At 43.8% G+C, this 27,428-nt stretch overlaps 2 protein-coding genes across 2 annotated transcripts; both read left to right on the top strand.

Annotated features, from left to right (window-relative positions):
- The first annotated feature begins 4,536 nt into the window (after nt 1–4,536).
- LOC118575994 (H-2 class I histocompatibility antigen, Q10 alpha chain-like) lies at nt 4,537–5,929 on the top strand. The gene is made up of 3 exons (XM_036176372.1): nt 4,537–4,834; nt 5,094–5,369; nt 5,824–5,929. The coding sequence occupies exons 1-3, from the start codon at nt 4,699–4,701 to the stop codon at nt 5,856–5,858; spliced, it is 447 nt and encodes a 148-aa protein (XP_036032265.1). The 5' UTR covers nt 4,537–4,698; the 3' UTR covers nt 5,859–5,929.
- A 292-nt stretch (nt 5,930–6,221) lies between these two features.
- LOC118575995 (patr class I histocompatibility antigen, alpha chain E-like) lies at nt 6,222–7,858 on the top strand. Its single transcript, XM_036176373.1, has 3 exons — nt 6,222–6,433; nt 6,559–6,669; nt 7,462–7,858. Exons 1-3 carry the CDS (start codon nt 6,301–6,303, stop codon nt 7,464–7,466), a joined length of 249 nt encoding a protein of 82 aa, XP_036032266.1. The 5' UTR covers nt 6,222–6,300; the 3' UTR covers nt 7,467–7,858.
- The last annotated feature ends 19,570 nt before the right edge of the window (nt 7,859–27,428 follow it).

Here is a 27,428-nt window from a genome sequence, read left to right as displayed (position 1 = left end):
CTTCAAGAACTATTGAAAGCTCCACCTGTTGAGGTGCACCTGGCAAGAATTGATGCTTTACAGGTTCATTAAAATCCACCATATAAGTACCACAGCCTGTCTTAGACCCATCTGTAAATATAACACTTGCTCCTGGAATGGGCTGCGAAGCAGTTACTTTAGGGAAAACTACAGGATGTTCTTTAAAGAAAGTTAATAGTGGATGTTTAGGATAATGGCAATCTATATGTCCTGGATAGGTACAATGCAGTATTGCCCAATCATCTATGGCAGCACATAATACCTTGACTTGAGTAGAATCATAAGGAACAACTAGTGTTTGTGGTGATGTCCCAAAATATTGTAAACATTGTTGAATACCCTGTTGCGCAAGTAATGCTACAGCAGTAGGATAATACTCAATTGATTTTGCAGGTGAGATTTTAGTATAAATCCATAACAAGGGTCCCTTTTGCCATAAAATTCCCGTAGGTTGCAACTGGGTAGGCAGAATACACAGGATAATATCATCATTATTTTGTACTCTTTGAAGAAAAGCTCTTTGTAGCCTATCTTCTAATTTTGTTAAGGCTTCTCGGGCTGCATTGGTTAATTGCCTCGGTGAATCCAAAGCTGCATCTCCAATTAAAATATCATACAATGGTTTTAACTCATAATTGGCCATTCCTAAACTTCCTCTTATCCAATTTATATCTCCTAATAATTTTTGAAAATCATTTAGTGTGCAAAGATGATCCTTCCTTAACTCTACCTTTTGTGGCATGATATGATGATTAGTTATTTTAGAGCCAAGATAATTGACAACTTTGCTCTGTTGCACCTTCTCAAGGGCAATACAGAGTCCCTTTTGCTTTAGCAGTTCTACAAGTGAGCTATATGCTTCTTGAAGAATGCTCTCTTCTTTAGCTGCTAACAGTATATCATCCATATAATGGAGGCATTTCAAGCCTGGAAAACGTGCTCTCAAAGGTTCTAAAGCAGTTGCTACAAATAATTGACACATTGTAGGACTGTTGGCCATGCCTTGTGGCAATACAACCCACTGATATCTTTTATCAGGTTCCTCATGATTAGTGGACAGTAAAGTGAAAGCAAATCTCTCACTGTCCTTGCTATTCAGTGGAATGGAAAAGAAGCAGTCCTTAATATCTACCACAATAATAGGCCAATTTTCAGGCAAGGCTGACAGCAATGGAAGACCACGCTGTACAGGTCCCATAATTCTCATTTGTTCATTTATAGCTCTAAGATCATGTAACAATCTCCATTTTCCTGATTTCTTCTTGATGACAAATATGGGTGTATTCCAGGGAGAAAGAGAGGGTTTAATGTGCCCTTTCTTCAATTGCTCTTTCACTAATTGATATGCAGCATGTAATTTCTCAGAGGAGAGTGGCCACTGAGGAACCCAAACTGGCTCCTCCGTTACCCAGGTTATGGGAATGCTCTCCTCAGTGGCCCCTAGGAAAAACCCAACCCTTGTTTGGGTTTCCTAGGTACTGTTTGTATTGGCTCCTTTTTGCCTTGTAAAAATTTTCCCAGGCCAAAATCAGGATGACACCCCATGTTTTTCATAATGTTTTTAGATTCTTTGGAGTATTCATTACTCAACTGAAAGCCCATGGATTTCATAAGATCCCTGCCCCAGAGGGACACTGGAAGCTCAAGGACATAGGGTTGCATAACGCCAGAGTGACCTTCGGAATCTTGCCAATTTAACAAATTTGCACTAACATTTGGAACACTGGCATAACCCAGTCCCTGCAATGTTTGTGAGGAAGCCTGTATAGGCCAACCTCAAGGCCAATCTTTGCTAGCTATGATACTGCGATCTGCACCAGTATCCAAATCTAGGTCTCCTCCCAATTTCTCCCAGGAAGGCACTGTGAGGCTTCCAGAAATTGCAAACCCAAGGAGCAACTACATCACACTGTTGCAAAAATCATTCTAAGGTGTGTTTTTTTATTTTCAATTTCTTAGAGAGAAGCAGCTCGTTAAGAGCCAGAAAAATTGGGTGCGAGGAGGAAGCGCCCATGTTAGTATACTTTTTTTTTTCTTTCCTCAATTTGAGAAGTTTCTCGGAGGTTTCTCAGAGCCTTTGCAGAATTGCTCCAGCCCTCCGGTTTCCCTGTTTGTTTTGTCTAATTACCCGTCCGCTTTTATCGCGGCTCTAGAATTACCCGTCTGCTTTTATCGCAGCTCTGCTATCCCGCTCTCCCTTCTACAGGTGAGCGTTACCCGCTTTTGTCGCAGATCCCCAGTTTTTTTTTCCTGAGGACTTACTGGTATACCGCTTGACTGTAATAAATTCTGAATCCGGAGAGAGACGTGGTAATTGTCCCCGTAGGAGGCCACCACTTGTTGCGCCCACCTCGACCAGCAAGGAAGACGCAACACCAGGATTCTTCTCATCACAGTTTATTCAGACCTTTGATTAATTGCATTGTGTCTCTCTCGCCGGGGCAAGCCTCTCCCAGCACCTAAGTAGGGCTGGGCTGCCAACCCCAAGCAGCCACGTGGGCACTGTCCACAGGTTCACACATATGCCAGCAACACACGAATCCAGCCACAGCCAAATAAGGAGCTGTTTACCCTAAAGAGTGTTTGCCATCGGGAAGGCAGAAGGTAGAAGCCAGAGCCATCTTTAGGGTGCGGCTACATGCGGCTCTCTACACTGCTGCAGTGACAGATCCTAAGCTCTCAGGAGAACATTGCCTCTTTGATAGCGGTTGACTTCCTCACCATATACTTAAGATGTAAGATGCACATACAAGTGTTTGGAGACATTTTGATAATGTTAAGAACTGAGATTTGGTAAAATTTAAGTGTATAAACACTGAGAGACTGATCAACTCAATATTTCCCTTTTAAAAGTAAAATTTAATAATATGACATGCACTCAATAAGCAGGATTCTCTTATAGATTTGGCTGCAGCAAACTCTGAAGGATTCAAAGATGTTTCATGTTCCAGAATGTAGGTAGCACCTGCATCAAACTAATGAAGTCTAAAAGGTAAAATTCTCCAATAAACTGATGTTGTGATCTGTGCCTTGATCTCAGTACTCAGGGGACAGAATCATATGGATGTCTGTGAGTTCCAGGCCAGCCTCAAAAAAGATAAAATGGGGGGTTGGGGATTTAGCTCAGTGGTAGACCTAGGTTCGATCCTCAGCTCCACACACACAAAAAAGCCAGGTGGAGGTGGCTCACGCCTGTAATCCCAGCACTCAGGAGGCAGAGGCAAGTGGATCTCTGTGAGTTCAAGGCCAGCCTGGTCTACAGAGCTAGGACAGGCTCCAAAGCTACAGAGAAACCCTGCCTCGAAAAACCAAAAATAAAAAAAAGATAAAATGATCTGAACATGTTAATAAAAATAATTCCCCTGAGGCTGGAGAGATGGCTAAACGGCTAAACTGTGCAGAGGACAAGACTTGGAGTCCCACAAGTCTGGAAGCTCACAACCTGCTGTACATCCTACTCAAGGGTTTCTAACATCTTCTTCTGGCCTCCACAAACAACTTTCACTCCCAACATTCACATATAGACAAACTAACATATACATATACAAAAAATTAAAGCCAATCTTAAAAACATTTTCCTTGTACAATTTTGTGAAGATGCATTTCCTGCACTGCATATAAAACTAGAATGATAAAAAAGGAGAATCAGATTTCAAGATGTATCTAGTGGGAAAGCTGAGGATAAGTACAGGCAGACATGTAATTATCTATTAGTTTCACCCTATCATTATATTTTGGAAAACAGTCGTTCCTTTCTGTAAACATTATGCTTACATGCACTCTGTCATTAATGTTCAGCGAAGCAAATGTTTTAAAATTCTCAGTTCCTAAAATAGTGAATGTGGCCTGATATAATCTAAACAAGCAAAAGTATCTTTGAGAACCATCAATTTCTAACACTCTGTAGACATCCTGACATCTCAGTGTGAGAAATGCTGACTCAATGGCTCCTGGGCTGGACTCAGAAGGATATTTTGACCAGGATGAGATGGACAACAACCAGGGCAAGCACCTTGACCCCACAAACTGCTCCTAGGATCACAGGTCCCAGAGCTGGGTCTGAGCCAGGAAAGCAGGGTCCAGGAGATTCCTCTTCCAGGAGTTCATTTTTCCACGACCCAATCACAACACTCTCTATCACTACCATTGGGAATTCTTAGAGAAGCCAATCAGCCTCATCTGTATCAAGATTATAAACTGAACACAGGCTAGCAGAGACAGTGTTCACTCTTCAAGCAGGATGAAGACCTTTGTTCCTGAGGCTCTCCTCCTGCTGCTCCTGGCCAACCTGGCCCTGACCAGGCATCTAGAGGGTGAGTGTGGGTATCAGGAGGGAAAGGACTTAACCTGGGAATAAGAGGACTCCACCCCTCGGGCTGCAGCTCAGGAAAGTTCATCTCTCGCCTAGCCCAGCCAGGACATTCAGGTCCTTATTTATTTTATATCATGTCCCTTGTCTCCTGTTCCCTGCTCTGCTGGGAGGAATGTGGGGAGCAGCATAGGGTACTGGGTGGGAAGTCTAGATCTAAAGGCCACTGCATCTAGGTTCACACTCCCTGAGATATTACAAACTCTCCTCATCCGGCCTGACCTCCTGGAGCCCCAATTCGTCTCTGCTGTCTACATGGATGACATTCAGATTGGGAGATTCAACAACAGAAAAGAGCTTCCAGACTGATGCAGCATGCACCATGGGGGGATAAGCAGGAGCCAGAGTACTGGAAGCAGGAGACACGGGACATTCTGAGACTAACAGACTTCTCCAAGGACACACTGAAGAAAATGCTTCACATCTATAATCAAAGTGAAACTGGTGAGTGAACCCGAATCAGAAATCTCACATTTCAAGCTACCAAAATGTTTGCTCCAGTTCTCCATATCCAAGATTTATTGCAGCAAAATGTTACCCACATAAACTAGGCTACAGAGAGCCTGGGGATGCTGACCTGGTTTTCTGCACAATTTAAGCTCAAATATGGCCATTTACATAGGTCAAGTGGGAGGGACTGAGTCACTGGAGGGCCCCCAGGGACCTGGCCCCGTGAGAGTGGCTGACATATGGGCTTGAATAGGTAATCACACAATCCAGATCTTGATGGCCTGCGATGTACTGCCTGGAGGGAACCTCAGTAATGGACAATTTGAATTAATCTTCAATGGCTGTAATTACTTTATGCTGGAGGAAGACCTGAGCACTTGGACTGCAGTTGGCAAGGCAGCTGAGATCCTGAGGCAAGAGTGGGAAGAGTCAGGATTTGCAAAATATCTGAAGACTGCCTGGCAGATTAATTGTGTGCAGATGCTCCTCTCTCACCTGGAATATGGGAAGGAGATTTTGCTGAGAACAGGTAAGGAAAGGAACTGCCGACCCTGCACCGAGACTGTAGCCCCTGTCCCCTGAGGATTCCTCCTCTTCAGGGAGAGGCTGGAATACTAAATTTGTCTTACATCAAAGGGGAAAAGTGTCATGGGTTTCCTAATTCAACAAGAGAGAGGGGCTCTCCAGAGGGCTAAGCCTTCTCTCAGGTTAGTTCAGTCTGTTAATTATGCAGCATTTCCCTTCCATTTGCCTTGTGAACCATGATCTCTGTCATGCCTGTTTGCTGTCCATGGACTTGGGAGGTCTGAGCCCAGTGTTGCTGAGTCTCCACTTCCTTATCCTGAGATTAAGTTGATGTGCGGGGTCAGCATTTCCCCTTCTAGTCAACTGTCCCATCCAGTCAAAACAAGGTACATGCACATAGATGGATATTCATGAAGAATGGTAAATACCTGAGTTTTCCGATTTTTTTTCCCCTTCAGACACCCTGAAAATACATGTGATCCATAAGGTCTGAGCTGATGGGAAAATCACTCCAAGGTTCTGGGCCATTGTCGCGCCCGCCTCGACCAGCAAGGAAGACGCAACACCGGGATCCTTCTTATTACAGTTTAATCAGACCTTTGATTAATTGCATTCTCTCTCTCTCTCTCTCTCTCTCTCTCTCTCTCTCTCTCTCTCTCTCTCTCTCTCGGGGCGAGCCTCTCCCAGCACCTAAGTAGGGCTGGGCTGCCAACCCCAAGCAGCCACGTGGGCACTGTCCACAGGTTCACGCATATGCCAGCAACACACGAATCCAGCCACAGCCAAATAAGGAGTTGTTTACCATAAAGAGTGTTTGCCATCGGGAAGGCAGAGGGTAGAAGCCAGCACCATCTTTAGGGTGCGGCTACACGCAGCTCTCTACAGGCCATGACCTGGTAGAGGGATGTGGGTAACTAGACTTGGATTTGGAGGTGATGGACACCAAGCCTGCAGGGGATGGGACCTTCCAGAAGTGGGCAGCTGTGGTGGTGCCTTCTGGGGAGGAGCAGAGATACACATGCCATGTGGATCATGAAGGGCTGTCTGAGTCCATTACCCTGAGATGGGGTAAGGAGTGGGTGTGAGCACAGAGCCTATCACAGAGAGAGTGGGAGGCTTTGGGAGAAATGGAGCAGGGTCATGACTGATAGCTGGAGGTCAGAGGCCTCACTGTTCCTTCCATTCTCTGTCAGAACCTCCTCAGTCCTCTGTCCCCATCATCCCAGTTGTTACTGGCCTGGTTCTTGGAGTTGTGCTTATGGGAGCTGTGGTGACTTTACTGATGTGGAAGAGGAGGACTAAAGGTAAGGAAAGGGCAGGGTCTGAGTTCAAGTCTCCACTAGAATATCTGAGAGTGTGCCCTGCCACGTGTGAGAAACACTTCATCCATGCAGTTGCTTATTCTGTGTTTGGTTGATGTGCTGACATTAAGTCTGTTGTGACGCGGAAAGAAAATAATTAACAATTTATCACTACAGCGATAGAGGTGGCAGAGACCTGATCCTCAGCTCTCAGAGGTCTGATGGAAAGGTTCCTACTCAGAACAGATATGAAGCAGTCCAGATAATTCTCTACATGTGCAATCTACTACCATGTCTCCTCGTCTATCTCTGGATCTGCATTCCCAGTTCTGGAAACAGATTCCACTAGGCCTTCTAGATCCTGATGCTTCCATGAGCTCTAATAAAAGGGATTATTCTGAGTGTAAAAGATGTGGCAGCTATGTTCAGTCTTGGCAGTCATTGTAGTAGTGGGGGCTCACCCCTGAGACACCAGTAGCAGTATATACTGGAGTCCATGGAGGTTCTCAGTCAACTCATATCTCCTCATTTAGTTCCATCTTCAGAGGCATTGACATGGTCTTGTTTTACTTTCCACTGGGTTTATGTAAGTTTCTAGGATGTCCAGCCTTCAGTTTCAGCTTTAAAAAGTGACACCATAAAGGGCCTGGTGTGGGACAGGAAAAGGCCAGAGGATAGAACTTTGGGGCATGGGTACTCCTGGGATTGGGGCAGTTTGAGTGTGTGATGAACTGTTCAGAATGTCCCCATTTAAGACACTGATCTGAATTTCCTCCTTGTTCTTTTCTTCTACAGGGTAAGACAGCTGGACTGAGCCTAACAGGATTTATTCTGTTTTCTCTTTTCCCACTGTGGCTTCAAGACCTGATGACTTCTCTTCCTGCATCTGACTGTGACTATGTGTCTGTCTCCTGAGAGCACAGTGTGAACAGGTGATGAGTCCAGCCCTGCCCTGAGCAGCAATAAGTCCCATCCACACACTGATCCTCATTCCTTCCCCAGTCATCACTGCTGCTCCAACAGGGGCTGGGCTGGCAAACCTCCACCCCTGACTGAACTTTAGTTTCCACTGAGCTACAACTTCATTCATCATCCTTGAAATTAAGCATTTTTATGGTTGTGCAACTTCTTTAAGAAGGGGGTATTTGACTAATGTACTAAAGTTGAGTCAAATTTGATGGAGAAAATAAAGTTTCAGATCCTTATGGAATCGTGTGTGCTGAGCTAACTCCATTGTCTATAGTGACAGTGGAAGACCATGTGGAGACATGTGAGGCCGGTGTGTGCACAATTATTGACCCTTCCACCCTGGGCTTTCACATAGTCCTTTCCCACCTGTGTCATCTTGCTAGCTCCTCAGCCCTGTTCTTTCAATAAACCTGTTCACCAGGACATGTGATCAAAAGATCTCAGGCATTTGTAGGGTCTGTCCAGTGTCTCTGATGTTCTTTCATGATGGCAGTCAGCCTGTGCAGGCTTGAGTCTGATATTCCATCAAGAGGTGTTGAGATTCCTGATTCCACAGGAATTATATTTGCTCTCAGTTCTGTATTTCAGTCTAGTATCATCATCTTCTGTTGTTAATATTCACTGACACAAGTATGGAGTGCTTCTGCCATTGTCCAGCCATGGACGTCTGTGGTATTCTCACCAAATTTGTCCAAGCCTGGTTTCTGACAGACTAGAGGCAATAATATGTCAGTAATATCAGCAGCAGGAGCTTGGCCAACAGGAATTTTTGCAAGTTCAAGATCAAACTGGGATATAACCTGAGACCCTGTCTTCAAAGGAAGTCATTAAAATCTAATGAATAAATGAACGAATTAAAAAGTAATATTATAAGGGATGGACAAAGCTGGAGTACACTAATGCCATTCTACAGAAATCTCAACCAAGTATTTGAATTTCAGACAGGAAGTAGGTGGGGGTAAAGAAAGTTATGTGGAATATACAAATTGGGCAATATCTGAGGATGAACTGCTTAAGTCTCTAGAGGATTTAGTAGTTACATAAAGCATACGCATAGGATTTTAGAGCACTTATAAACTTTCAACGAAAATGGAAATCCTTCAAAATGAAGTAAAGGAAACCTATGTTAAAACCTGTCACAAAGAGGGTCACAGAGGAGAGAGCAAGAGGAATGGTATAGATGAAATCAACAGTGTTCTCTGTAAAACTAAGTTAGTTGATAGTCTGGATACATTTTTACAATGCCTGGGGGGCAGAGATTCTCCTCCAGTTCCAATAGAACATTAATCAAGAGAGAGTGTGGGCCGGGCGGTGGTGGCACATGCCTTTAATCCCAGTACTCGGGAGGCAGAGGCAGGAGGATCTCTGTGAGTTTGAGGCCAGCCTGGTTTACTTAGTGAGTTCCAGGAAAGGTGCAAAGCTACACAGGGAAACCCTGTTTACAACAACAACAACAACAAAAAGTGTGTGTGTGAGAGAGAGAGATTGATTGAGAGATTGAGAGATTGAGAGTGTTTGTGGCCCTAAGGCACTGTTGAGCATTGTCTCTTGTGTGCTTCTCTGGATCCCAGAGGAAATGCACATGGCAGATTCTCTAACTCTTGTTAAGCAGTGCTAGGAATAGATCCCCTGAAGAGGGGAACAGCATGGGAAAGTCAGGTTTCTGAAGCATTGATAGAGATCTTGCTGCAAGTGTGTCTGTGGAACAGACTACCTGCCTCAGGCAAGGAGCACATTTCCCAGCATACTCCAGAGTCCTTCAACAACAGGGCATGGCAGCAATCCTCGGTCCAAGAGAAGACATGTGAGCTCATTTTCCCCATATCCTGGATTCTCAGTAGCAGTGTCCTAGTCCTCTCATCTCTACGTGTGTGCAGAGTTTATATCTCTCTTCTCTAGCCTGCTGATCTCTTTCAGCATCCATGCTAATCTAACATACAGGCCAATATATCTTGTATCAGGGTCCAACCTGCAGGAGGGTCAAAGGGGCTCACCTCACACTACCCACAGACTCACTCTTCATGTGGTATTTCATCAACAAAGTATCCAGGCTTGGCCTCTAGGGTGCTACTTGGAACTCAGGCCCATCAAACAAGTAAGTGACTCCTGGGATGAAGCCTCAGATGTAGTAAATTAAGCAGAAGGGCCCGAGCATGGGGAGTAGATGAAGGTCTCCCAGGGCCATGCCTACAATTTTTCAAAGTGTCTGAGATTCCAGTTCTGCTACTAGAACTGGAGAGATGTCTCTGAGGAATCACTGTCCTAATGACAATTGGGAGAATCAGAATTCCCAAGCCCTGCATGACCGTCTGATAGGAAAAAATGTGTATTGATCCTCAAACTTCTGACCCCAGGTTGCAGTTATTTGATGTTATCTTCAATGAAGTTAGGGTCTCAAAATCTTAGTTCCTAAGACAGTCAGCATATACTGATATAATCCACATAGGCATGTTTATCTTTGATATCCACACAAAGTCAAAGTGTGTGGAGACATATTGAAATAAAAATGCTCTAGAATTGCTGACATATTGTACCCTGAGCTGGGATTTAGAAGAATGCTGTGACCAAGGCCAGAACATTAATCAGGGTAGAGCAAGGTGTCCCCAGCCACTGCTCCGAGGATACCATGTCAAAGATCTGGGTTAGAGTGAGGAGACAGGCTGTAGTGATTCCTAGTTTCCAGGGGTTGAATTTTTCTGTTACCCAACTAACGTCCCCTTCTTGTATTGACAATTCTTAGAGAAGCCCATCAGCCTAAACCAGACCAGGGTCATAAAGTGAAGAGAGACCATTGCTGACTCAGACTCCACTTACAGAGCAAATGGGAACACCTGCATCCAACACTCCCAGCTGCAACTCCTGGATCTATGTCTTTGACCCAGAACCATCTTCGAGATGGAAAGAGCCTCTGCACAGAAGACCCAGGGCTCAGACTGGCTGGTGTTCACCATCCCATAATCTGCATTTCTGCCTTAACTCAACTGCACTCTCCCTTTACTGTAGGGAAAAGGGGCTGGCTAGAGAAACCCACCCTGTCCCTGGAGCCCAGAATTAGGGAAGGATGGCTCAGAAAAAGCCAGTGAGAGAAACACAGTTTAGTTCAGATCAGAGGCTTCTGTGCCCCTGTCCAACGGACTTGTGAAATCAACCAATCACAGAGCAGGACAGCAGAATCCTGGCCCTAGGGCCCAGGACCAGGGAAAGAAATGCAGCCTGTGTTTGGGACCTGGGCCAGAGAAATGAACCAAGGAAACATGCCCTGACTCTGAAACCAGTACCAAAGAAACACTCTTGGCCCCTAGAATCAGAGTCAGTGAAAGAAATGTGCCCTGGCCTTAGAGGTAGTATCAGAAAGCTAAGGCCAGTGAGAGAAATACAGCTTAGCTCAGATCAGAGCCATCTCTGTCCCTTGCTCACAAAACTGGCCAATCTCTGGGCAGAAAATAAACTAACCAATCACAGTTGACTTCGCCCCTTAGACATCCTATATAAACCGCCTTGCCCGGTCAGTTGTGAGCTGTTCTCTCCACCCTGGTAGAGGCAGCTATTCTTCCTGGACTCCTCCTTCCCAAATAAACCTCTTTCTCAAAAGAGTATTGGGTGAAGACCTTCATTGACAGCTGAGCAGAAGAACCTTGCTGGGATGTCCCATAGTGGACTGAGCAAGGGGGAGCTGAACAGAACCTTGCTGGGATGTCCTATAGAGGACTGAGCGAGAAAGAGCTGGTAACACTGAGCCAGAGATTGTGGCTCTCCAGGAAAGGAGCAGGATTGTTGTGTCCTGCGGGGAGACCATCCCCCATCATACCAGGTATATCCTGACTTTCCTGAAGAGTCAGGATACCCTTCCTCCCTGAAGCAGTTCCAGGCCTGACTCTCCTGAGAAGTCAGAAAACCTTCCTTTACAAGACTGGGCTGTTTCTTTGCAGTCCCAGCCATCAGAGCTGTGCTAAACAGCTCCAGGTGTCTGGGACACCTTCAGGGCAGAGCTCTTGTTCTAAGTAGCTCCAGGTGTCCTGGATATCTTGCCCTGTAGGGCTGAACTGGAGACAGTTCAGCCATCACAGCTGTGCTAAACAGCTTTAGGTGTCTGGGACACTTTCAGGGCAGAGCTCTTGTTCTGAGTAGCTGGAGGTATCTGGAATATCTCATCCTTTAGGGCTGAGCTGTCTCCTTGCAGTTTCAGCCATCAATTTACTAACATTTTGGTGCCGAAACCCAGGACACCAAACCCAGAGTTTTTGCAGTTTACTTACATTTACCCCCAGAGGAAAACTGGGCTCTGCATCAATCATAAATCTAACTGACATTTGTTGAGGCCTATCACTTAAAAATAGGAAATGTTTCCATGTAGAAACCATCAGAGAACTACAGTCTCAAACTGCAAACCAACTTTGAGTTTGTGATGTGTGGAACAAGCAGAGAATAATCTCTGCAGAGTCACAAAGGACAGTGTTCATGTAGGAGGAGGCAAGTGATAGGTGATACACAGTATGAGTGTGGGAAAGGTCAGGTGACTGTTTTATTAGGATGCTTAGCATGGCCTCACTGTGAAGGTGAGCTGTGGCTGTGAGAGATTTTCAGGACATGAAGGATTCCCCCAGCTAGACTCCAGTTCAGGAAGTTTCACAACTTCTCCCAAGAGCAGCATCAGTTGAGAACAAGTGATTAAACAATTGAGCCTAGAGGGAATTTTATCATTCAACCCTCCCCAACCTTTTTTTTTTTTTTTTTTTTCCTTCTGTTAATTTGACCCAAGCAGGAATTATCTGGGAAGAGGAACCTCTATTGATAAAATGTTTCAGCTGGGTGGTGGTGATGCACATCTTTAATCCCAGCACTCGGGAGGCAGAGCCAGGCAGTTCTCTGTGAGTTCGAGGCCAGCCTGATCTACAGAGTGAGACCCAGGACATGCAACAAAACTACACACAGAAACCCTGTCTCGAAAAACCAACCAAACAAAAATGTTTCCACAAGATCACTTGCCACAAGCAAGTAGGGCATTTTCTTGATTAATGGTTGATGTGGGTGGACACACCTCACTGTTCATGCAGCAAAGGTCCTGGATGATATAGAAAGCAGGCTTACAAGCCAGCAAGTAGCATTATCCAAGGATTTTGGTTTAGTTTCTGCTTTAGGTTTCTGCCTTGAGTTCTTTCCCTAACTTCTTCAGTGATGCAATGTGACCTGGGAATTGTCAGATGAAATAAATTTTTTTCTTCCTCAAGTTGGTTTTGGTTATTGTGTTTTGTCACAACACTTGAAAATCAGAATAATTAAGACCACCACTGAGCATGTATGACAACTTCACAACTGCCCAAACTTGTTTTTGACAGAGAGCTCTGGATTTTATGGTTAATTTTAGTTTTTACTTATGTGTACGTCTGTGTGTGTGTGTACTACATGGTAGTCCATTGGGCATGCCTATGGAATCTAGGAGAGGGCATCACATCCAATGGACCTGGAAGAACAGAAGGTTTTAAGTGGTCTTTTGAGAGTGCTTGGAAGTGAACTCAGGTCCATTGTTACAGGAGTTAGCACTTTTACCAAATAAACCATATTTTCAAAATCCCAGGGTCGTGATTTTTGCCTGCTTTTTATTACTCCCAGGGCATCTGGCAGATTCTCCAACACTTATCAAAGAGTAAGTCTGAGAAACAGATGTCCTAAATGTAGACACTAGAGAAGGAAAGGCAGGCTGCTTGTTGAAGTGGTGGAGATTTCTCTCTTGTGTGTGACATCCTGTCCAGCCCAGCCCAGCCCAGCAGACCTTAACCCAGATAATCCTAGAGCCCCCTCTTCACCTGGAACACAGCACCAAGTCTATGGACAGGAGATGAAATCTGACTTCATAGCCTCTGTAGTCAGGAGGGAGGGGGCATCTCAGGTAAGGAAGTCCTCCCCATCCAGCATGCCTATTGCTTTCCATCTCTCACCCTGCCCAAGCCACAGTTATACAGCCATGTGGCTTGCCTCATGCCACAACCCCAAACTCTCTCAACAAGATAAGATCAGATCTAAGAAATGATGGCTGTTAGGACACAGATGAGGCACGGGGAGGCCATATCTGTATAGGACTCAGTAAATGGACATTAGGAAGAACACCTGGATCCTAACTCTCGTAGATATAGAAAGGTGACCATTGCACTCCCAAGTTGAGTAATACCATGTGTTTAGAAGATCCCCCATGGGTGTCCAGAGTATTGTGTTCCATGACTGGGTTTGAGCATCTCTGGAGGGATCAGCCTGGTGTCATGTGGAGATATTGTGCTGATGTCTGAGATGGGAGTCATCAGAGTTCTGTCAGTAGCACATTATCCACCTTAGCTCCTGCCTCTTCTATTCCATGTTCTCTGGGGACACAGACTATCTGATCACTGACACAGCAGCCAACAATATCCTTGCCTCCCTCAGACTCCTGTGAGATAAGATCACCAGGAAGCCAAGGCTTATTGCTATGGACTAAGATGGCCAGGAAAGGACCATCACATAATAGTGAGGCCATGTGAACCCAGATCAGAGCTGGACACTTCAGTGATAGACATAGTTCTTATTAATAAAATCAAACCTGGAGTGAGGTGGTGGGGTGAATGCTGGAAGATCAGAGAAACAGAACAGGCCACAGCTACCTCACCTTGCCAGTTTCTTAGCTGGTCTTGTTTCTTCAGACTGCAAGCTTCTGTGTCCTTATCTGAGTGGGTCTCAGCTGAACTGCTGCACCAAAGCCTCAAAGCTTAACCAGCCAATGCTTCTAGTTTCTAGTCTTCATGCCTTATATATCTTTGTCTTTCTGCCATCACCCCCTGGGATTAAAGGCTCGCTTTCTGGGATCAAAGGTGTGTGTCTCCAAGCCTGGCTGTTTCCAATGTGGCCTTGAACTCACAGAGATCCAGAGGTATTTCTGTCTCTGGAATGCTCTGGATTAAAGGTGTGAGTGCCACCGCCTAACCTCTATGCTTAATATTGTGGCTTTTTTGTTCTCTGACCCCAGATAAGTTTATTAGTGTGCATAGTATTTTGGGGAACACAATACCACCACATTTCTCCAGTAGAGTGACACTGGATATGTCAACCATTCCAGCACAGGCCTCATGTTCAGTGGTAATTGACCAGCATACAACGAACTCCACAGCATTGTGTGTAGGTGCTTTTTCTTGCTTACAGCTGGGTGGTTTTTGGGGGAGGGGCGATGATTTTTGTGTTGTTTTCTTGGTTTGTGAGGGTTTGATATTGTATTGGACTGTTGAGAAGGAATGTAAAATTGGGTGGGGAGGAAGATGGAAAGGATCTGGAAGGACTTGAGTGAGGGGAAGAATATAGTCAAAATGTATTTAGATTTAAAAATAGTTTTGAATTTTAAGAATATAATAAAAAGAAAAGTGCAATTAAAGAAAAAATTAAATTCTAAAAAACCTTTCTGGCTTTTTTTGAAAGTTGGAAATGTACATGTCCATAAAAATATGTCAGATGATTATCATATATATGTTCCATTTTCAGTCCTTTAAGTCTACATGGTATTTTTCCCATTCAGGTTTTAATATTCTTCTTTCATTTTGTATTTTAGTGTTTTGATTTCTATGTGGTGAAGGGACTTTCTTCTCTGGTCTAGTCTATATAGTGTTCTGTATGCTTTTGATACTATTGTAGGCACCACCTTCTTTAGGTTAGCAAAATTTTATTCTATGATTTTGTTGAAAATATTTCCTAGGCCTTTGACCTTTGTTTCTTTTTTATTTTATTCCTATTATTCTTTTTTTATTCCTATTATTCTTAGATTTTGTCTTTTTATAGTGTTGTAGCAGGTCTTCCTTTGGACTACCAGCTCCTGAATAACGACATCGAGACTTTAATTAATTATGAAAACTTGGCCTTGGCTTAGACTTATTTCCAACTAGGCCTTAAAACTTAAATTAACCTGTTTATATTAATCTCCATTTTGCCATGTGGCTCATTACCTCTCCTTGGTACCATACTTCTGACTTCATATGAGTCTGACTGGCAGATCTCCTGTGTCTCAGATTCTTTCCCAGAGTTCCTATCTATTGAGAGCTGCTGGTGGCAAAAGGCCATGGAAGTATACAGCAGGTGACAACTAGTATTTAAAAGGTCAACCCATCAGAGTCAAGGATTATGATGGAGAATTAAACCAAAATGCTGAGTGTTTTGTAATTGTTGCCTTTTGAATGAATTGTCTGTCTTGTAGATATCTTGTGCTGTTATACTATGTTATCTCCCCATTACCAAGCATCTTCATGTAATGCATGTATGTAATTTCATAATTACATCTCAATCTTAGGGCACATGTATCTGTTGGTGGTAGAAAGATGACTTTTCATTTAGCTGCATAATTTTGATATATAGAAGATATACTAGGATATGTTTTATAGCCAGATCCATTGTCCCACGAGACTGTAGACAAAGCCCACTTTGTTTCTTTTGCTCAGAGTAACACAGAAAATAACAATCTCTCTGCAGTCTGACACAAACTGTATGCATTTAGCTCATTTTTACCCAGAGCAAGTTCAAACTAGACTAACGGCTCTTGTATAATATTAAAGGACCAGCCTTAATAATATTCTTCCCAGGGGCTCAGGAGAGAAACTACAAATGGCGAGAATTATTTTCAGGAAATGAATTTAAGTAACCAAGCTCTTTGTCCATCTACTCTATTCCTCTGGGATAAAATCCCATCTGTACTGCTTCAGTTCTGTTCTCATGCCTGGCTCCTCTCTTGCCTGATTTCTCTCTATATTTATCTACTGCTCCCTCTAAGTTCTAGCTTAATTCTCTCGTCTTAATTCTCCCTCATCTAGGTCTTCTCATCTCGTTCTTACCCATCTAGTACTTCCCCATCTGGCTCCTTCTCATCTTCCAGCTCGTTCACACGTTCTCTCTGGTCAAAATCCTCCTTATCCCTCTCCGTTCTCCATCTTCAAGTTCTTCACTCCTCTCTTCCTCTTCATCTTCTTATACCTCTAAATCCTCTTAAGTTTTTGAGATGTTCAGTATAAATCCAAGCAATAGTGATCCTTTGCCAGAGCAAGGTCACCAATTTTGAATTATTTTTATTTATATCTATCCATCCATCTATCTATCTATCTATCTATCTATCTATCTATCTATCTATCTATCTATCATCTATCTATCTATCTATCTAATTTTTTTATTAAGAAATTTTCTACTCACCTTACATACCACCCACAAATCCCACCTCCTCCCTCCTCCCACCCCCAGCCTTCCATTTTCCTCAGGTAGGGACGGACCATCAGGCTTTCTTTTACAACCCAAAATGGGAGTGGTAAAAGAGGAGGTCAACTGAGTGCTAATGACTGGTTAGTATTTGTTACTGGTTAGTATCAAAAAGGGGATCTATGCTCAGTCTACATTCCTAGAAGTGGTTAGGTAAGAAGTTAGGGGTCTATTAGTAAGGTTGTATAAGAAAGGAGGGACTCACTCTAAATTGCACAAGAAATAAAGTTATCCACCTGACCTAGGAGACAGGTGTTGTTTTGTTTGGCCTTGGATGTTTGATAGGTATTTTATATAAATACCCTGTTAGGAGTTCTTGGAAGCACGCATAGCATTACAAGAAAATCACTGTAGGAAGCAGCTAATATACATACAAAAGCTACAGTATCACTAAGACTTCTGAAACCATGGCTTGACCTTTGGAGAAGTCCTTGACTTTTCTGAGTAGTAGCTTTTGTGATAGTAGCTGAATTCCATTACATTTTCCTGCAGCTTGCAGCAAAGGCCTTTGTAAATAATCATAAGTTTAAAACTACAGCTACGCACAAGGTCAGAGTTGCAGGTATCTTACCAAGGTTACTAACACAAAACACCCTAAGAAAAGCATGCTAATTCCTTGCTTACCAAGTCTGCTGACAATAGACCTATGTCTCAAAGTTTGTCACTGGGCACTCTGTCCTCCCCATGTCTAGTCCTGAGACCTTGGAGCCTTGTGTTACCGTGGTAATGGCTCTGCTCCTTATCGTCCATTCTAGGAATGTGCCATGACTTGAGGGTTTTGAAACTTTTCTCAGGATTGCAGGGAGTCTTCTGTTAGAAATGTATGGATAGTCAGGCAAGAGAGAGCTAAGAACGAGAGCTGAAAAGAAGCTGTAGATTTAGAGAAGCAGGAGAACGATAAGGACATGGAGAGAAAGAACATGGTGTGTAGACTCATTCCTTATCCTTCATATTAGATCCTAAGGTCTTCTTTGAACTCCGAGAGAAAGCCTTTGAGGTGATCACTTAAAGGCTTTCTTTACCTGTCTCTTCCGGGAAGTCCTACCTATTCTCTACTGCCTAGCTGTTGGCCATTCAGCTTTTTGTCACGCCATTCAGAAGGTGCCTTAGGCAGGTGAGGAAGGACAGAGATACATCTTCACGCAGTGTACAACCAGATTATTCCAACATAGTGTCCCAGGTTCCCTGAACGTTTTTGTGACAGGATATTTTTAGATTTAACATTTTGTTTAGTGAGGTATTCATTTCTTCTATGATTTTGTTGAAAATCCCTTAGATTACCTCTTTCATCTCTTGTATTCTGTTGGTGAGGATTGCCTCTTGAGGTTCCTGTTAAAGTTTCTAAATCTTTTATTTCCGCATTTCCCTCAGTTTGGGTTTTCTTTATTGACTCTATTCCCACTTTCAGGTCTTGAACTGTGTTATTCATTTCCTCCCACTGTTTGTGTTTTCATAGACTTCTTTAAGGGATCTTGCCAAGGACTGGATCTCAGCTGGACCACCAGACCGAGGGAGAACGGGGTGAAGGTACTCAGGATAAGTGGGATTCAGCGAGTGACAGACAGCCACAGACACGAGAGTATGTTGTGAAGCTGCTGCAATTTTACTCAGATCAAGCAGTGAATTTTATACAGTTACTTGAGGAAACATGGCAATCGGCCAGTAGGGTATAGACAGAATCAACAATGTAGTCACACAATTTTCTCAGAATGATTAACAGATCTCATGAGTACAGCCTTTACTTTTTCTTTTGTGGTTCCTCATCCGGACAGAGAACATTACGGCCCTAGCTGTAGTTTTCTTTCTACATAATTATTAAACCTTTGTTTTGTATCAAAATTAAACCCTTCCCATCATTGTTCTAACCATCGTCTCATATGTGTGAGAATATTTTAACCTTTGCCTGCAGGTGAGAAGGCACCAGGGGGGCCGGGACCTAGCTAATCTTTCCATGAACTGTAACTTATGCCATTCTGTATTCATACCATTATGATTCACCCATCGGTTCCCATGTACATCATAAGCTCCAGTAAAAGGTAATGGCTCTAAATAATTATTATATCTAAGATTAAAGTTAGGGGGTTGCCACCATCGACCCTTGATGAGAAACTCTATTTGTCCCTGAATAATTCTTGTAGGAATGGCTAATTCCTGTAACTGCTTCCTCACAGCTGCTGTCGGCTGCGCGTGTGAATTGCCTATGAGTGCCTGTACCTTTGCTTTCATTTTCTCCTCGCTAGAATCTTCGTCCTTCTGAATCATAAGTTCTTTCTGCTCTAAATCATTCATGAATTCCCCCAAACTTTAGGGACCCTCTTGAACTGTTTGCCTAAGAGCTTGAATCATAGGTGGGGGTATTGAAGCCACTTTTGAGGAATCATTATTCTCTTTATGAGGCACATCAGGAACCTTAAGAGTTAACTTCCTGGAATCAGCACACAAGGAAATAGCAATAGTCACAGCTGCCAAGAGAAGAAGGCAGAGTGCCAGCCAGCCTCTGCAAGCAGATCTGTGTGGTTACGTGTAGCCTGGCACCTTGATTCGGGCAGATTGATAAGGGGTCACCGGGGGCATAGACCCAAGGGCTGTGAGCCTCCCTTTCCCACGTAACTACCCCATCCAAGGCATTTGTCATGCGGGCAACACCGTCGTGGGCATGGCAGGATCTTTATTATTTTCCTCTTTAAGGACCTATATTATACCAATAAGGGCTGTGTTAAGGTCTTTTTCTTGTGCTTTGGCTGTATTGCAATACAAGGGTCTGTTGTGATAGGGTTGCTGGGCTCTAGTGGATTCACACTTTCCTGGCTGTTAATGGTTGTGTTTTTCTGGTGTCTGGGAAAGATTATAATTCTACCAGCTAATATTTGGTCTTGTCTTTGTTGGGTGAATATTTTGTCCCATGGGTTCCTATGCCTTCTCTGGCTCTTAGGAGGGTGTGGTGTCTATGTGTTGCCTGGTAGGAAATTTTTTAGGCATCCTGATAGGTGTGGCCACTGATGATTCCAGTCAAAATGTATTCCTAGGTATTGGGAGCTGACACTAGAAATGGTGAAGGGTTAGGCAGGTGCGAGCTGAGGGGGTCCACAGGAGGGAAGAAAGCAGAGTGTTCCATCAGGATCTGCTTAGTCCCCTGGCAAGGGATGCAGAGAATAGGAGAGGCCACAGCAGAAGGTCTGCTACAGAGGTGGAGAGGAGAATGGTGGGTTGGACTTGAAGAAATGGAGGGAGAGGTGGAGATCTGCAAATAGCCTACCTGCTTCCCTGGCCAAAGTGGCCTGCAGGTTCCCAGGGAGCCTGCTAGAGTTGGTGACTGGGATAAAGCAGTGAGTGGGGAGAAGGACGTTTGGAAGGAAGGATCTGTGAGGTCCACTGCAGAGGGGAAGAGGGAGGAGAGGCCACAGCAGGTGTTCAGCTGCAGAGCTGGGGATGAGACTGGGGAACTGGATACAGGGGAGCTGAGGGAGAGGTGGAGACCTGCAGGTATCCCACCTGTTTGCCTGGGTGGACTCTCTGTTCTTGATTGTGCTAGCCATTTGAAGTTCCTACCTTGACTTCCTCACAGTGATGATCTGAGACCTAAAATTGTAAGCTGGAACAATCTTCTCCATCCCTTAAGTTGCTTTTTTAAAAATGCTTGGTTTTTATTTTTAAGATTATAAGCCGGGCGGTGGTGGCACACACCTTTAATCCCAGATCATGATGAGAAGCATGGGAGTGCGTGGAGACACGATGCTGGAGAAGGAGCTGAGAGGTGCAGCTTCAGCATATAAGGCCTCAAAACCCACTCCACAGTGACACATTTCTTCCAAAGAGGCCACTCTTCCTAATAGTGCCATTCCCTATAGGCCAAGCATTCAAACACATGAATCTATGGGAACCGTCCCTATTCAAACCACCAGTGAGTATTAATATACTTGTGTGTATGTTTTCAAGGCTGATCATGTGGTATTGGATAACCAGTTGGTGTGCTCTTCTCTGAGGAGGACTGTTCCTCCCACTCCCAGCTTCCCTTAGGTGCCTGTAGTTCTTTGTGTAGGGTTGACGCCTTGTGTACTTTTCTCTACTCATTTTGGCATGTTTATTGGTATTGTCCTTGTTCAGCTTATGGTTGGGTAGTCATGTGGGTGGGACTTTATGGATGTACATACTAACATTCCTAAGAGACACAGCAAACTCCCGGGTTCTTACAGTCTTTCCACCCCTTCTTCCTTCTGAAATGTTCCCTGAGTAGGACTATCTAAGTTGCTTTTTGTTAAAGTGTTTTGTTTTGTTTTGTTTTGTTTTGTGTTTTTGGTTTTTTGAGACAGGGTTTCTCTGTGCCTTTCCTGGAACTAGCTCTGTAGCCCAGGCTGGCCTTGAACTCACAGAGATCCGCCTGGCTCTGCCTCCCGAGTGCTGGGATTAAAGGCATGCGCCGCCACCACCTGGTCCTTGTTAAAGTGTTTTATCACTCAACTGGAAACAGTTGCTTTACTAAAAAAGCCTCCAACAGCAAAGGTGAGTCCAATCTCTGCTAATGAGGTAGTCAAATTGTCCCACTCCTAGTGTCTGTTTATTATAGGAGACTAACATTAGAAAGAATACTCACAATTATTAAGGTGTAGAACTTAGTAATATTTTTAAAGATTTGTTTATTTTGTATATAGTATTCTGCTTATATGTATGCCTGAATGCCAGAAGAGGGCACCAGATCTCATTACAGATGGTTGTGAGCCACCATGTGGATGCTGGGAATTGAATTCAGGTCCTCTGGAAGAGCAGTCGGTGCTCTTAACCTCTGAGCCATCTCTTCAGCCCCAGAACTCATTAACAGTGATTTCAGAGTTTAGCAGTGTTTTAGCCAATCTCAACACCTGCCCCATGTCCAGAGTCTTCTAATCCATCTCAGCATAAAAAACCCTCGTTTAGTAACTCCCAGAAAGTGAAAAGCCCTGCACATGGAGAACTAATATGCATGTATAAGGTGTTCCTTATGCATGTTGCAAGCTTATCTTAAACCATTTGACTTATGCTCCAAAGTAATCACAATTTAACATTGGGACAATAGCAGATTGTGATGAATATAGACTTAATTGTATATTTAAAGTTGCCATATGTTCATGTCCTTAAGTCTGGATGTCAGAATTCAAACCATCTTTGAAATGTGTGAATGTCTCTTTAATATACTGATTACAAAGCAAAAAAACAAAAAAACCAAAAAAACCTTGATAAGCATTTCAGTGTACTAACACCACCCCATTTATATCCCTCTCATTTTCAGTTTGCTAGAAGGTTCAGGAATTGCTCCCATTGTGTGAGAAATGATTTTTCTGCATCTCAGCTATAAAAAACGGTCCCAACCCCTTAGCTATGCTCAGTGCCAGCTGACCCTGAAGCTTTGCCAGTAGAGGGCAGAAGTGCGCTGAGAAAGGAAAGCATCGGGTTTATGACATGAAGGTTCCTTGCCAGGTTCCTGCAGTGTGCGCCTGGTTGTTCAGCATCTGTTCATAGCACCAGAAGCAGCTGCAGCATCCAGCACCTACAGTACACAGCAAACCTAGAAACAGCAGCTTTCCCAGATGCCCTCCTGAGGTCTCATTCTGGAGTGGCCCATTGTGAACAGGTGTTGGTTGAATCTATCTTGAGGTCCTTGTTATCCCCTCCTTAGCAAGGCAAAACCCCAGCTCCTCTTGTTTCTCAAAAGCTGACTGTGATGGTTAATCTTCATTGTCAGTTTGAGTGGATTGAGAGCTACCTAAGAGACACACTTTGGACATGTCCTCAGGGGCATTTACTGAGAGTTTAACTAGAGGAAGGGTACACCATACCACAGGCTGTGCCCCAGACTGAATAAAAGGGGGAAAAGAAAATGCCTGTGAGCACTGTATCCTGGTTCTTAGTGTCCTGGTCTGCAGAGACATGGGCAAGCAGCCTCACAACCTGCTGCCATGGAGCTGCTCATCATCTTGCCTCCCTGTCTTGACAGACTGTTCCTTCCAACTGTAACCCAAACTAAACCCTTTCATCATAGCTTACTCTTGTTGTATATTTTATTTTAGCAACAAAAAAAAATTAATAAACCAGCAACCATTTTTCTGAACTCCACGTTCAGTGTCAGGATAAATTAGGTCAAATTTCACTACTAATCTCCCAAAGTGTGTGTTTCACTCATATATTACTCAAGGCTAGTTGCAGATCTGTACACTGGGATCAAAGATGGGAAAGCATCCTTTGGGAGTCTTTGTGGTTGTCATGACAAAGGGAGAGACAGTGGGCGGCTCACAAAGATTCTGTCCAGAAACAACAAGAACCATGACAACTCACAGGTTATTAGCCAGTGTAACACATGGCCACACATAAATCAAGAGTTTAAAGCTAGTCTGAACTATACATTTCCAGATGTGTTGATGTATTCCTTTAATCTCAGCACTCAGATGGCAGAGGCAGGTGGAGATCTATGAGTTTGAGGCCAGCCTGGTCTACATAGTGAGTGCAAGGACAGCCAGAGCTACAAAGTAAGATCCTGCCTTGAAAGAGAGAGAGAGAGAGAGAGAGAGAGAGAGAGAGAGAGAGAGAGAGAGAGAGAGAACAAATTAAACATCTTTTGTAATGCCTTTTTTTTGAGACAGGGTTTCCCTGTGTAGCTTTGCGCCTTTCCTGGAACTCTCTTTGTAGCCCAGGCTGGCCTCGAACTCACAGAGATCCACCTGCCTCTGCCTCCCAAGTGCTGGGATCATAGACGTGCACCACCACCGATCAAGGCCAGCCTAGGCTACCAAGTGAGTTCCAGGAAAAAGGCACAAAGCTACACAGAGAAACCCTGTCTCAAAAGACTACCCCCCCCAAAACCCCCAAAACAAACAAACAAACAAACAAACAAAGATTTTTTTAAATAAATGAAACCTTTTTGAAATGTCTCAATAACTGGCATAGACACAGATATCAAGGAAATAATGAATAATTATTTCCCCAGGAACCACCTCCTACTGATATGCACAGTCTGGACAAGTCACTTACAGTTGGTTAGGCAAGGGGCTTGGAGAAAAAAAATGATTTCCTTCTTAATAACAAAGTATTAATTAGAGGCAGACCCAGGGTGAACCAACTAATTAAGCAATGCCTACCTCCCTTTAGAACTCAAACCAAACATAGAGGTTAAGACAGTTTTTTTTTTTTTTTTTTTTTTAATGTGTAGATGTGTGTGGTGATGTGCACTTGTTAGTTCAGGTACCTCCAGAGCCCAGAAGACAATGTTGAATTCCCTCAACCTGGAGTTATCAGTGATTGTGAACTGCCTAACATGGGTACTGAGAACCCAATTCTAGTCCTCCGGAAGTAGCAAGTGCTCTTAATCACTAAGCTATCTCTCCAGCTCCCATGGTTTTGTTTTGTTTAAATGAGACAGTTTCAATGTACTCAAGCTGGCTTCAAACTATATAATAGTCAACTCCAGAGTGCTAGGAATATAGACATTGATACCACAGCCGGTTGTGCTGTCTGGGGGTCAAATCCAGGGCTCTTGGCATATTGGACAAGCACTATACCAACTCAGTTACATCCTAGCCACCTACCTGCTTCTAAGCCTATATGCTTGGATTCTGTACCACAATTCATTCTATAGTTTATAACATGAATTAAATATCTGTCTTTTTATCATGAAATTTGCAGGCAAATGGATGGAACTAGAAAATATCATCCCGAGTGAGGTAATCCAGACTCAGAAGGACAAACATGGTGTGTACCTACTCATAAGTGGATACTATATGTAAAACAAAGGATAACCAGACAACAACCCATAACTCCAGAGAAGTTAGCTAACAAGGAAGACCCAAAGAGGGACACATGAATCAACCTGGGAAAGGGAAATAGATGAGATCTCCATGAGTAAACTGGGAATGATGGGTGGGCAATGGAGGGTAGGGACCAGAGACAGATCCCCATCCCCCTGCCTGGGTGCCCCCAAAACAGTTTGAGCCAAACAACCATCTTTTGTATCCAGAGGGCCTAGTCAAGTCCCATGGAGGTTCCATAGCTACCAGTCCACAGTTCATGGGCTTCCACCAGGGTGGCCGATCATCTCTGCATGTCCTCCCATCATGATCTCAACATCCCTTGCCTGCAGTATCTCTCCTCTCTCTCATCAATTGGATTCCTGGAGCTCAGCCTGGTGCCTGGCCGTGGATCTCTGTATCTGTCTCCATCAGTCACTGGACAAAGGCTCTATGATAACAGCTAGGTTATTTGCTTGGCTGGTCACCAGAGTAGACCAGTACAGGCACCCTCTGGACCACTGCCAGCAGACCAAGGTGGGATCAACCTTGTGGATTCCTGAGAGCCTCCCCAGCACCCTGCCTCTTCCTATTCCCACAATGTCCTCATCCTCATGGTATCTTCCTCCTTGCCCTCTCACTCTGTCCCTGTTCCAGCTTGACCCTCCCATTTCTCTATGTTCTCATCCCCCACTCCTCGTCCTCTGCCACCACCACCCCCACCCAGTCCACTCATGTAGATCTCATTCACTTCTCCTTCACAGGGTCATCCATGTGTCTCTCCTAGGGTCTTTCCCTGTTAGCTAGCCTCTATGGAGTTGTGGGTTGCAGTCTGGCCATCCCTTCCCTCACATTTAGTAACCACTTATGAGTGAGTACATACTATGTTTGTCCTTCTGAGTCTGGGTTACCTCACTCAAGATTATATTTCCTAGTTCCATCCATTTGCTTGCAAATTTCATGATATCATTGTTTTTTACTGCTGAGTAGTACTCCATTGTGTATATGTGCCATATTTTCTTTATCCATTCTTCAGTTGAGGGGCATCTAGATTGTTTCCAGGTTCTTGCTATTACAAATAATGCTGATATGAACATAGTTGAGCATGTGTCCTTGTGGTAAGATTGAGCATTCCTTGAGTATATGCCCAAGAGTGGTATAACTGGGTCTTGAGGAAGATTTATTCCCAATTTTCTGAGAAACCACCATACTGATTTCCTGAGTGGCTGTACAAGCTTACATTCCCACCAACAGTGGAGGAGAGTTCCCCTTGCTCCACATCCTCTCCAACATAAGCTGTCTTCAGTGTTTTTGGTCTTAGCCATTCTGATAGGTGTAAGATGGTATCTCAGAGTTGTTTTGATTTGCATTTCCCTAATGACTAAGGATGTTGAGCAATTCCTTAAATGCCTTTCAGTCATTTGAGATTCTTCTGTTGAGAATTCTCTGTTAAGCTCTGTAGCCCATTTTTTAATTGGATTGGTCAGTATTTTGATGTCTAGATTTCTTAGTTCTTTATATACTTTGGATATCAGCCCTCTGTCAGATGTGGGGTTGGTGAAGATCTTTTCCCATTCTGTAGGCTGGTCTGACACCTTTTAATAATGTTTTTATTTTATGCCTGTATGCATGTCTGTGCATCATGTGCATGCAGTGCTGTTGGAGGCCAGAAGGTATCAACTGATACCCTGGAACTGGAGTTATTTACAGCTCTGTCACTTCCTGTCTGTCTGTACAGACCTCCAGACCTACATGGTTAACTAGTGTTGGAATTTAAGGTGTGTGCCACCATGCCTGGCTCTGTTCCCAGTGTAGCCTTGAACTCACAAAGATCCAGACAGATCCCTGACTCCCAAATGATAGGAGGCGTGTGCTACCATTGTCTGACTTCTATATTTAATTAGTGGCTGGCTTTTTCCTCTGATTCTCAGATAAACTTTATTGGTTTGCACAAATAAAATATCACCACAGTCAACCAGATTTCTGTAGCAGGAATCTTAAATGGTCTTATTAATAAAATCAAACCTGAGGCCAGTTATTGGGGTGAATGCTGGAAGATCAGAGAAGAAGAACAAGCCACAGCTTCCTCACCTCGCCAGTTCCTCAGCTGGTCTTGTTTTCTCAGACTGCAAGCTTCTGAGTCCTCATCCAAATGAATCTCAGCTGAACTGTTGCTCAGAAGCCTGAATGCTGAACCAGCCAAATGCTGCTAGTTTCTGGTCTCCACGCCTTATATATCTTTCAGCATCATTCCCTGGGATTAAAGGTGTCACCATGCTTGGATGTATCCTTGAACGCACAGAGATTCAGGTAAATCTCTGCCTCTGGAATGCTAGGATTAAAGGTATGAGTGCCACCATTTTCTAGCCTCTGTATCTAGGGGCTGTCAGTTCTCTGACACTAGATAAATTTATTAGAGTGCACAATATTTTGGGGAACACAATACTACCACAGATTTCCTCGGGCAGACTTTTCCCCCCTTACTGCATTTTCTGCCTTTGCAGTCTCAAATCTGTTTTGGATTCTCTTGGATTCAGTTACAAGCTCCATGGTATGGGCCACACTGTCTCCTGGGAAGGCAGGGTGCCACTTCTTTTTCCTGGCTGCATCTTCAGGTTGTGCTTCCTTCAGTGATATGAGAGGACTCAAGCCCTAAGCAGTCAGTCTTGAAAATGCCTTTATAATTGGATTCTTTCTTATTTTCTTTCTGGATATTTATTGGTGGCATGTAGTTTTTCTGTGTTGACCTTTCAACCTTGTTGAACTTATTAACTCTAATGGTTTTTTTTATTC

Source organism: Onychomys torridus, unplaced genomic scaffold (genome assembly GCF_903995425.1).
Source record: "Onychomys torridus unplaced genomic scaffold, mOncTor1.1, whole genome shotgun sequence".
NCBI classification, from domain to species: domain Eukaryota; kingdom Metazoa; phylum Chordata; class Mammalia; order Rodentia; family Cricetidae; genus Onychomys; species Onychomys torridus.
The sequence above is the reverse complement of the archived record's forward strand: the minus strand, read 5'-3'. Positions and strand labels throughout refer to the sequence as shown.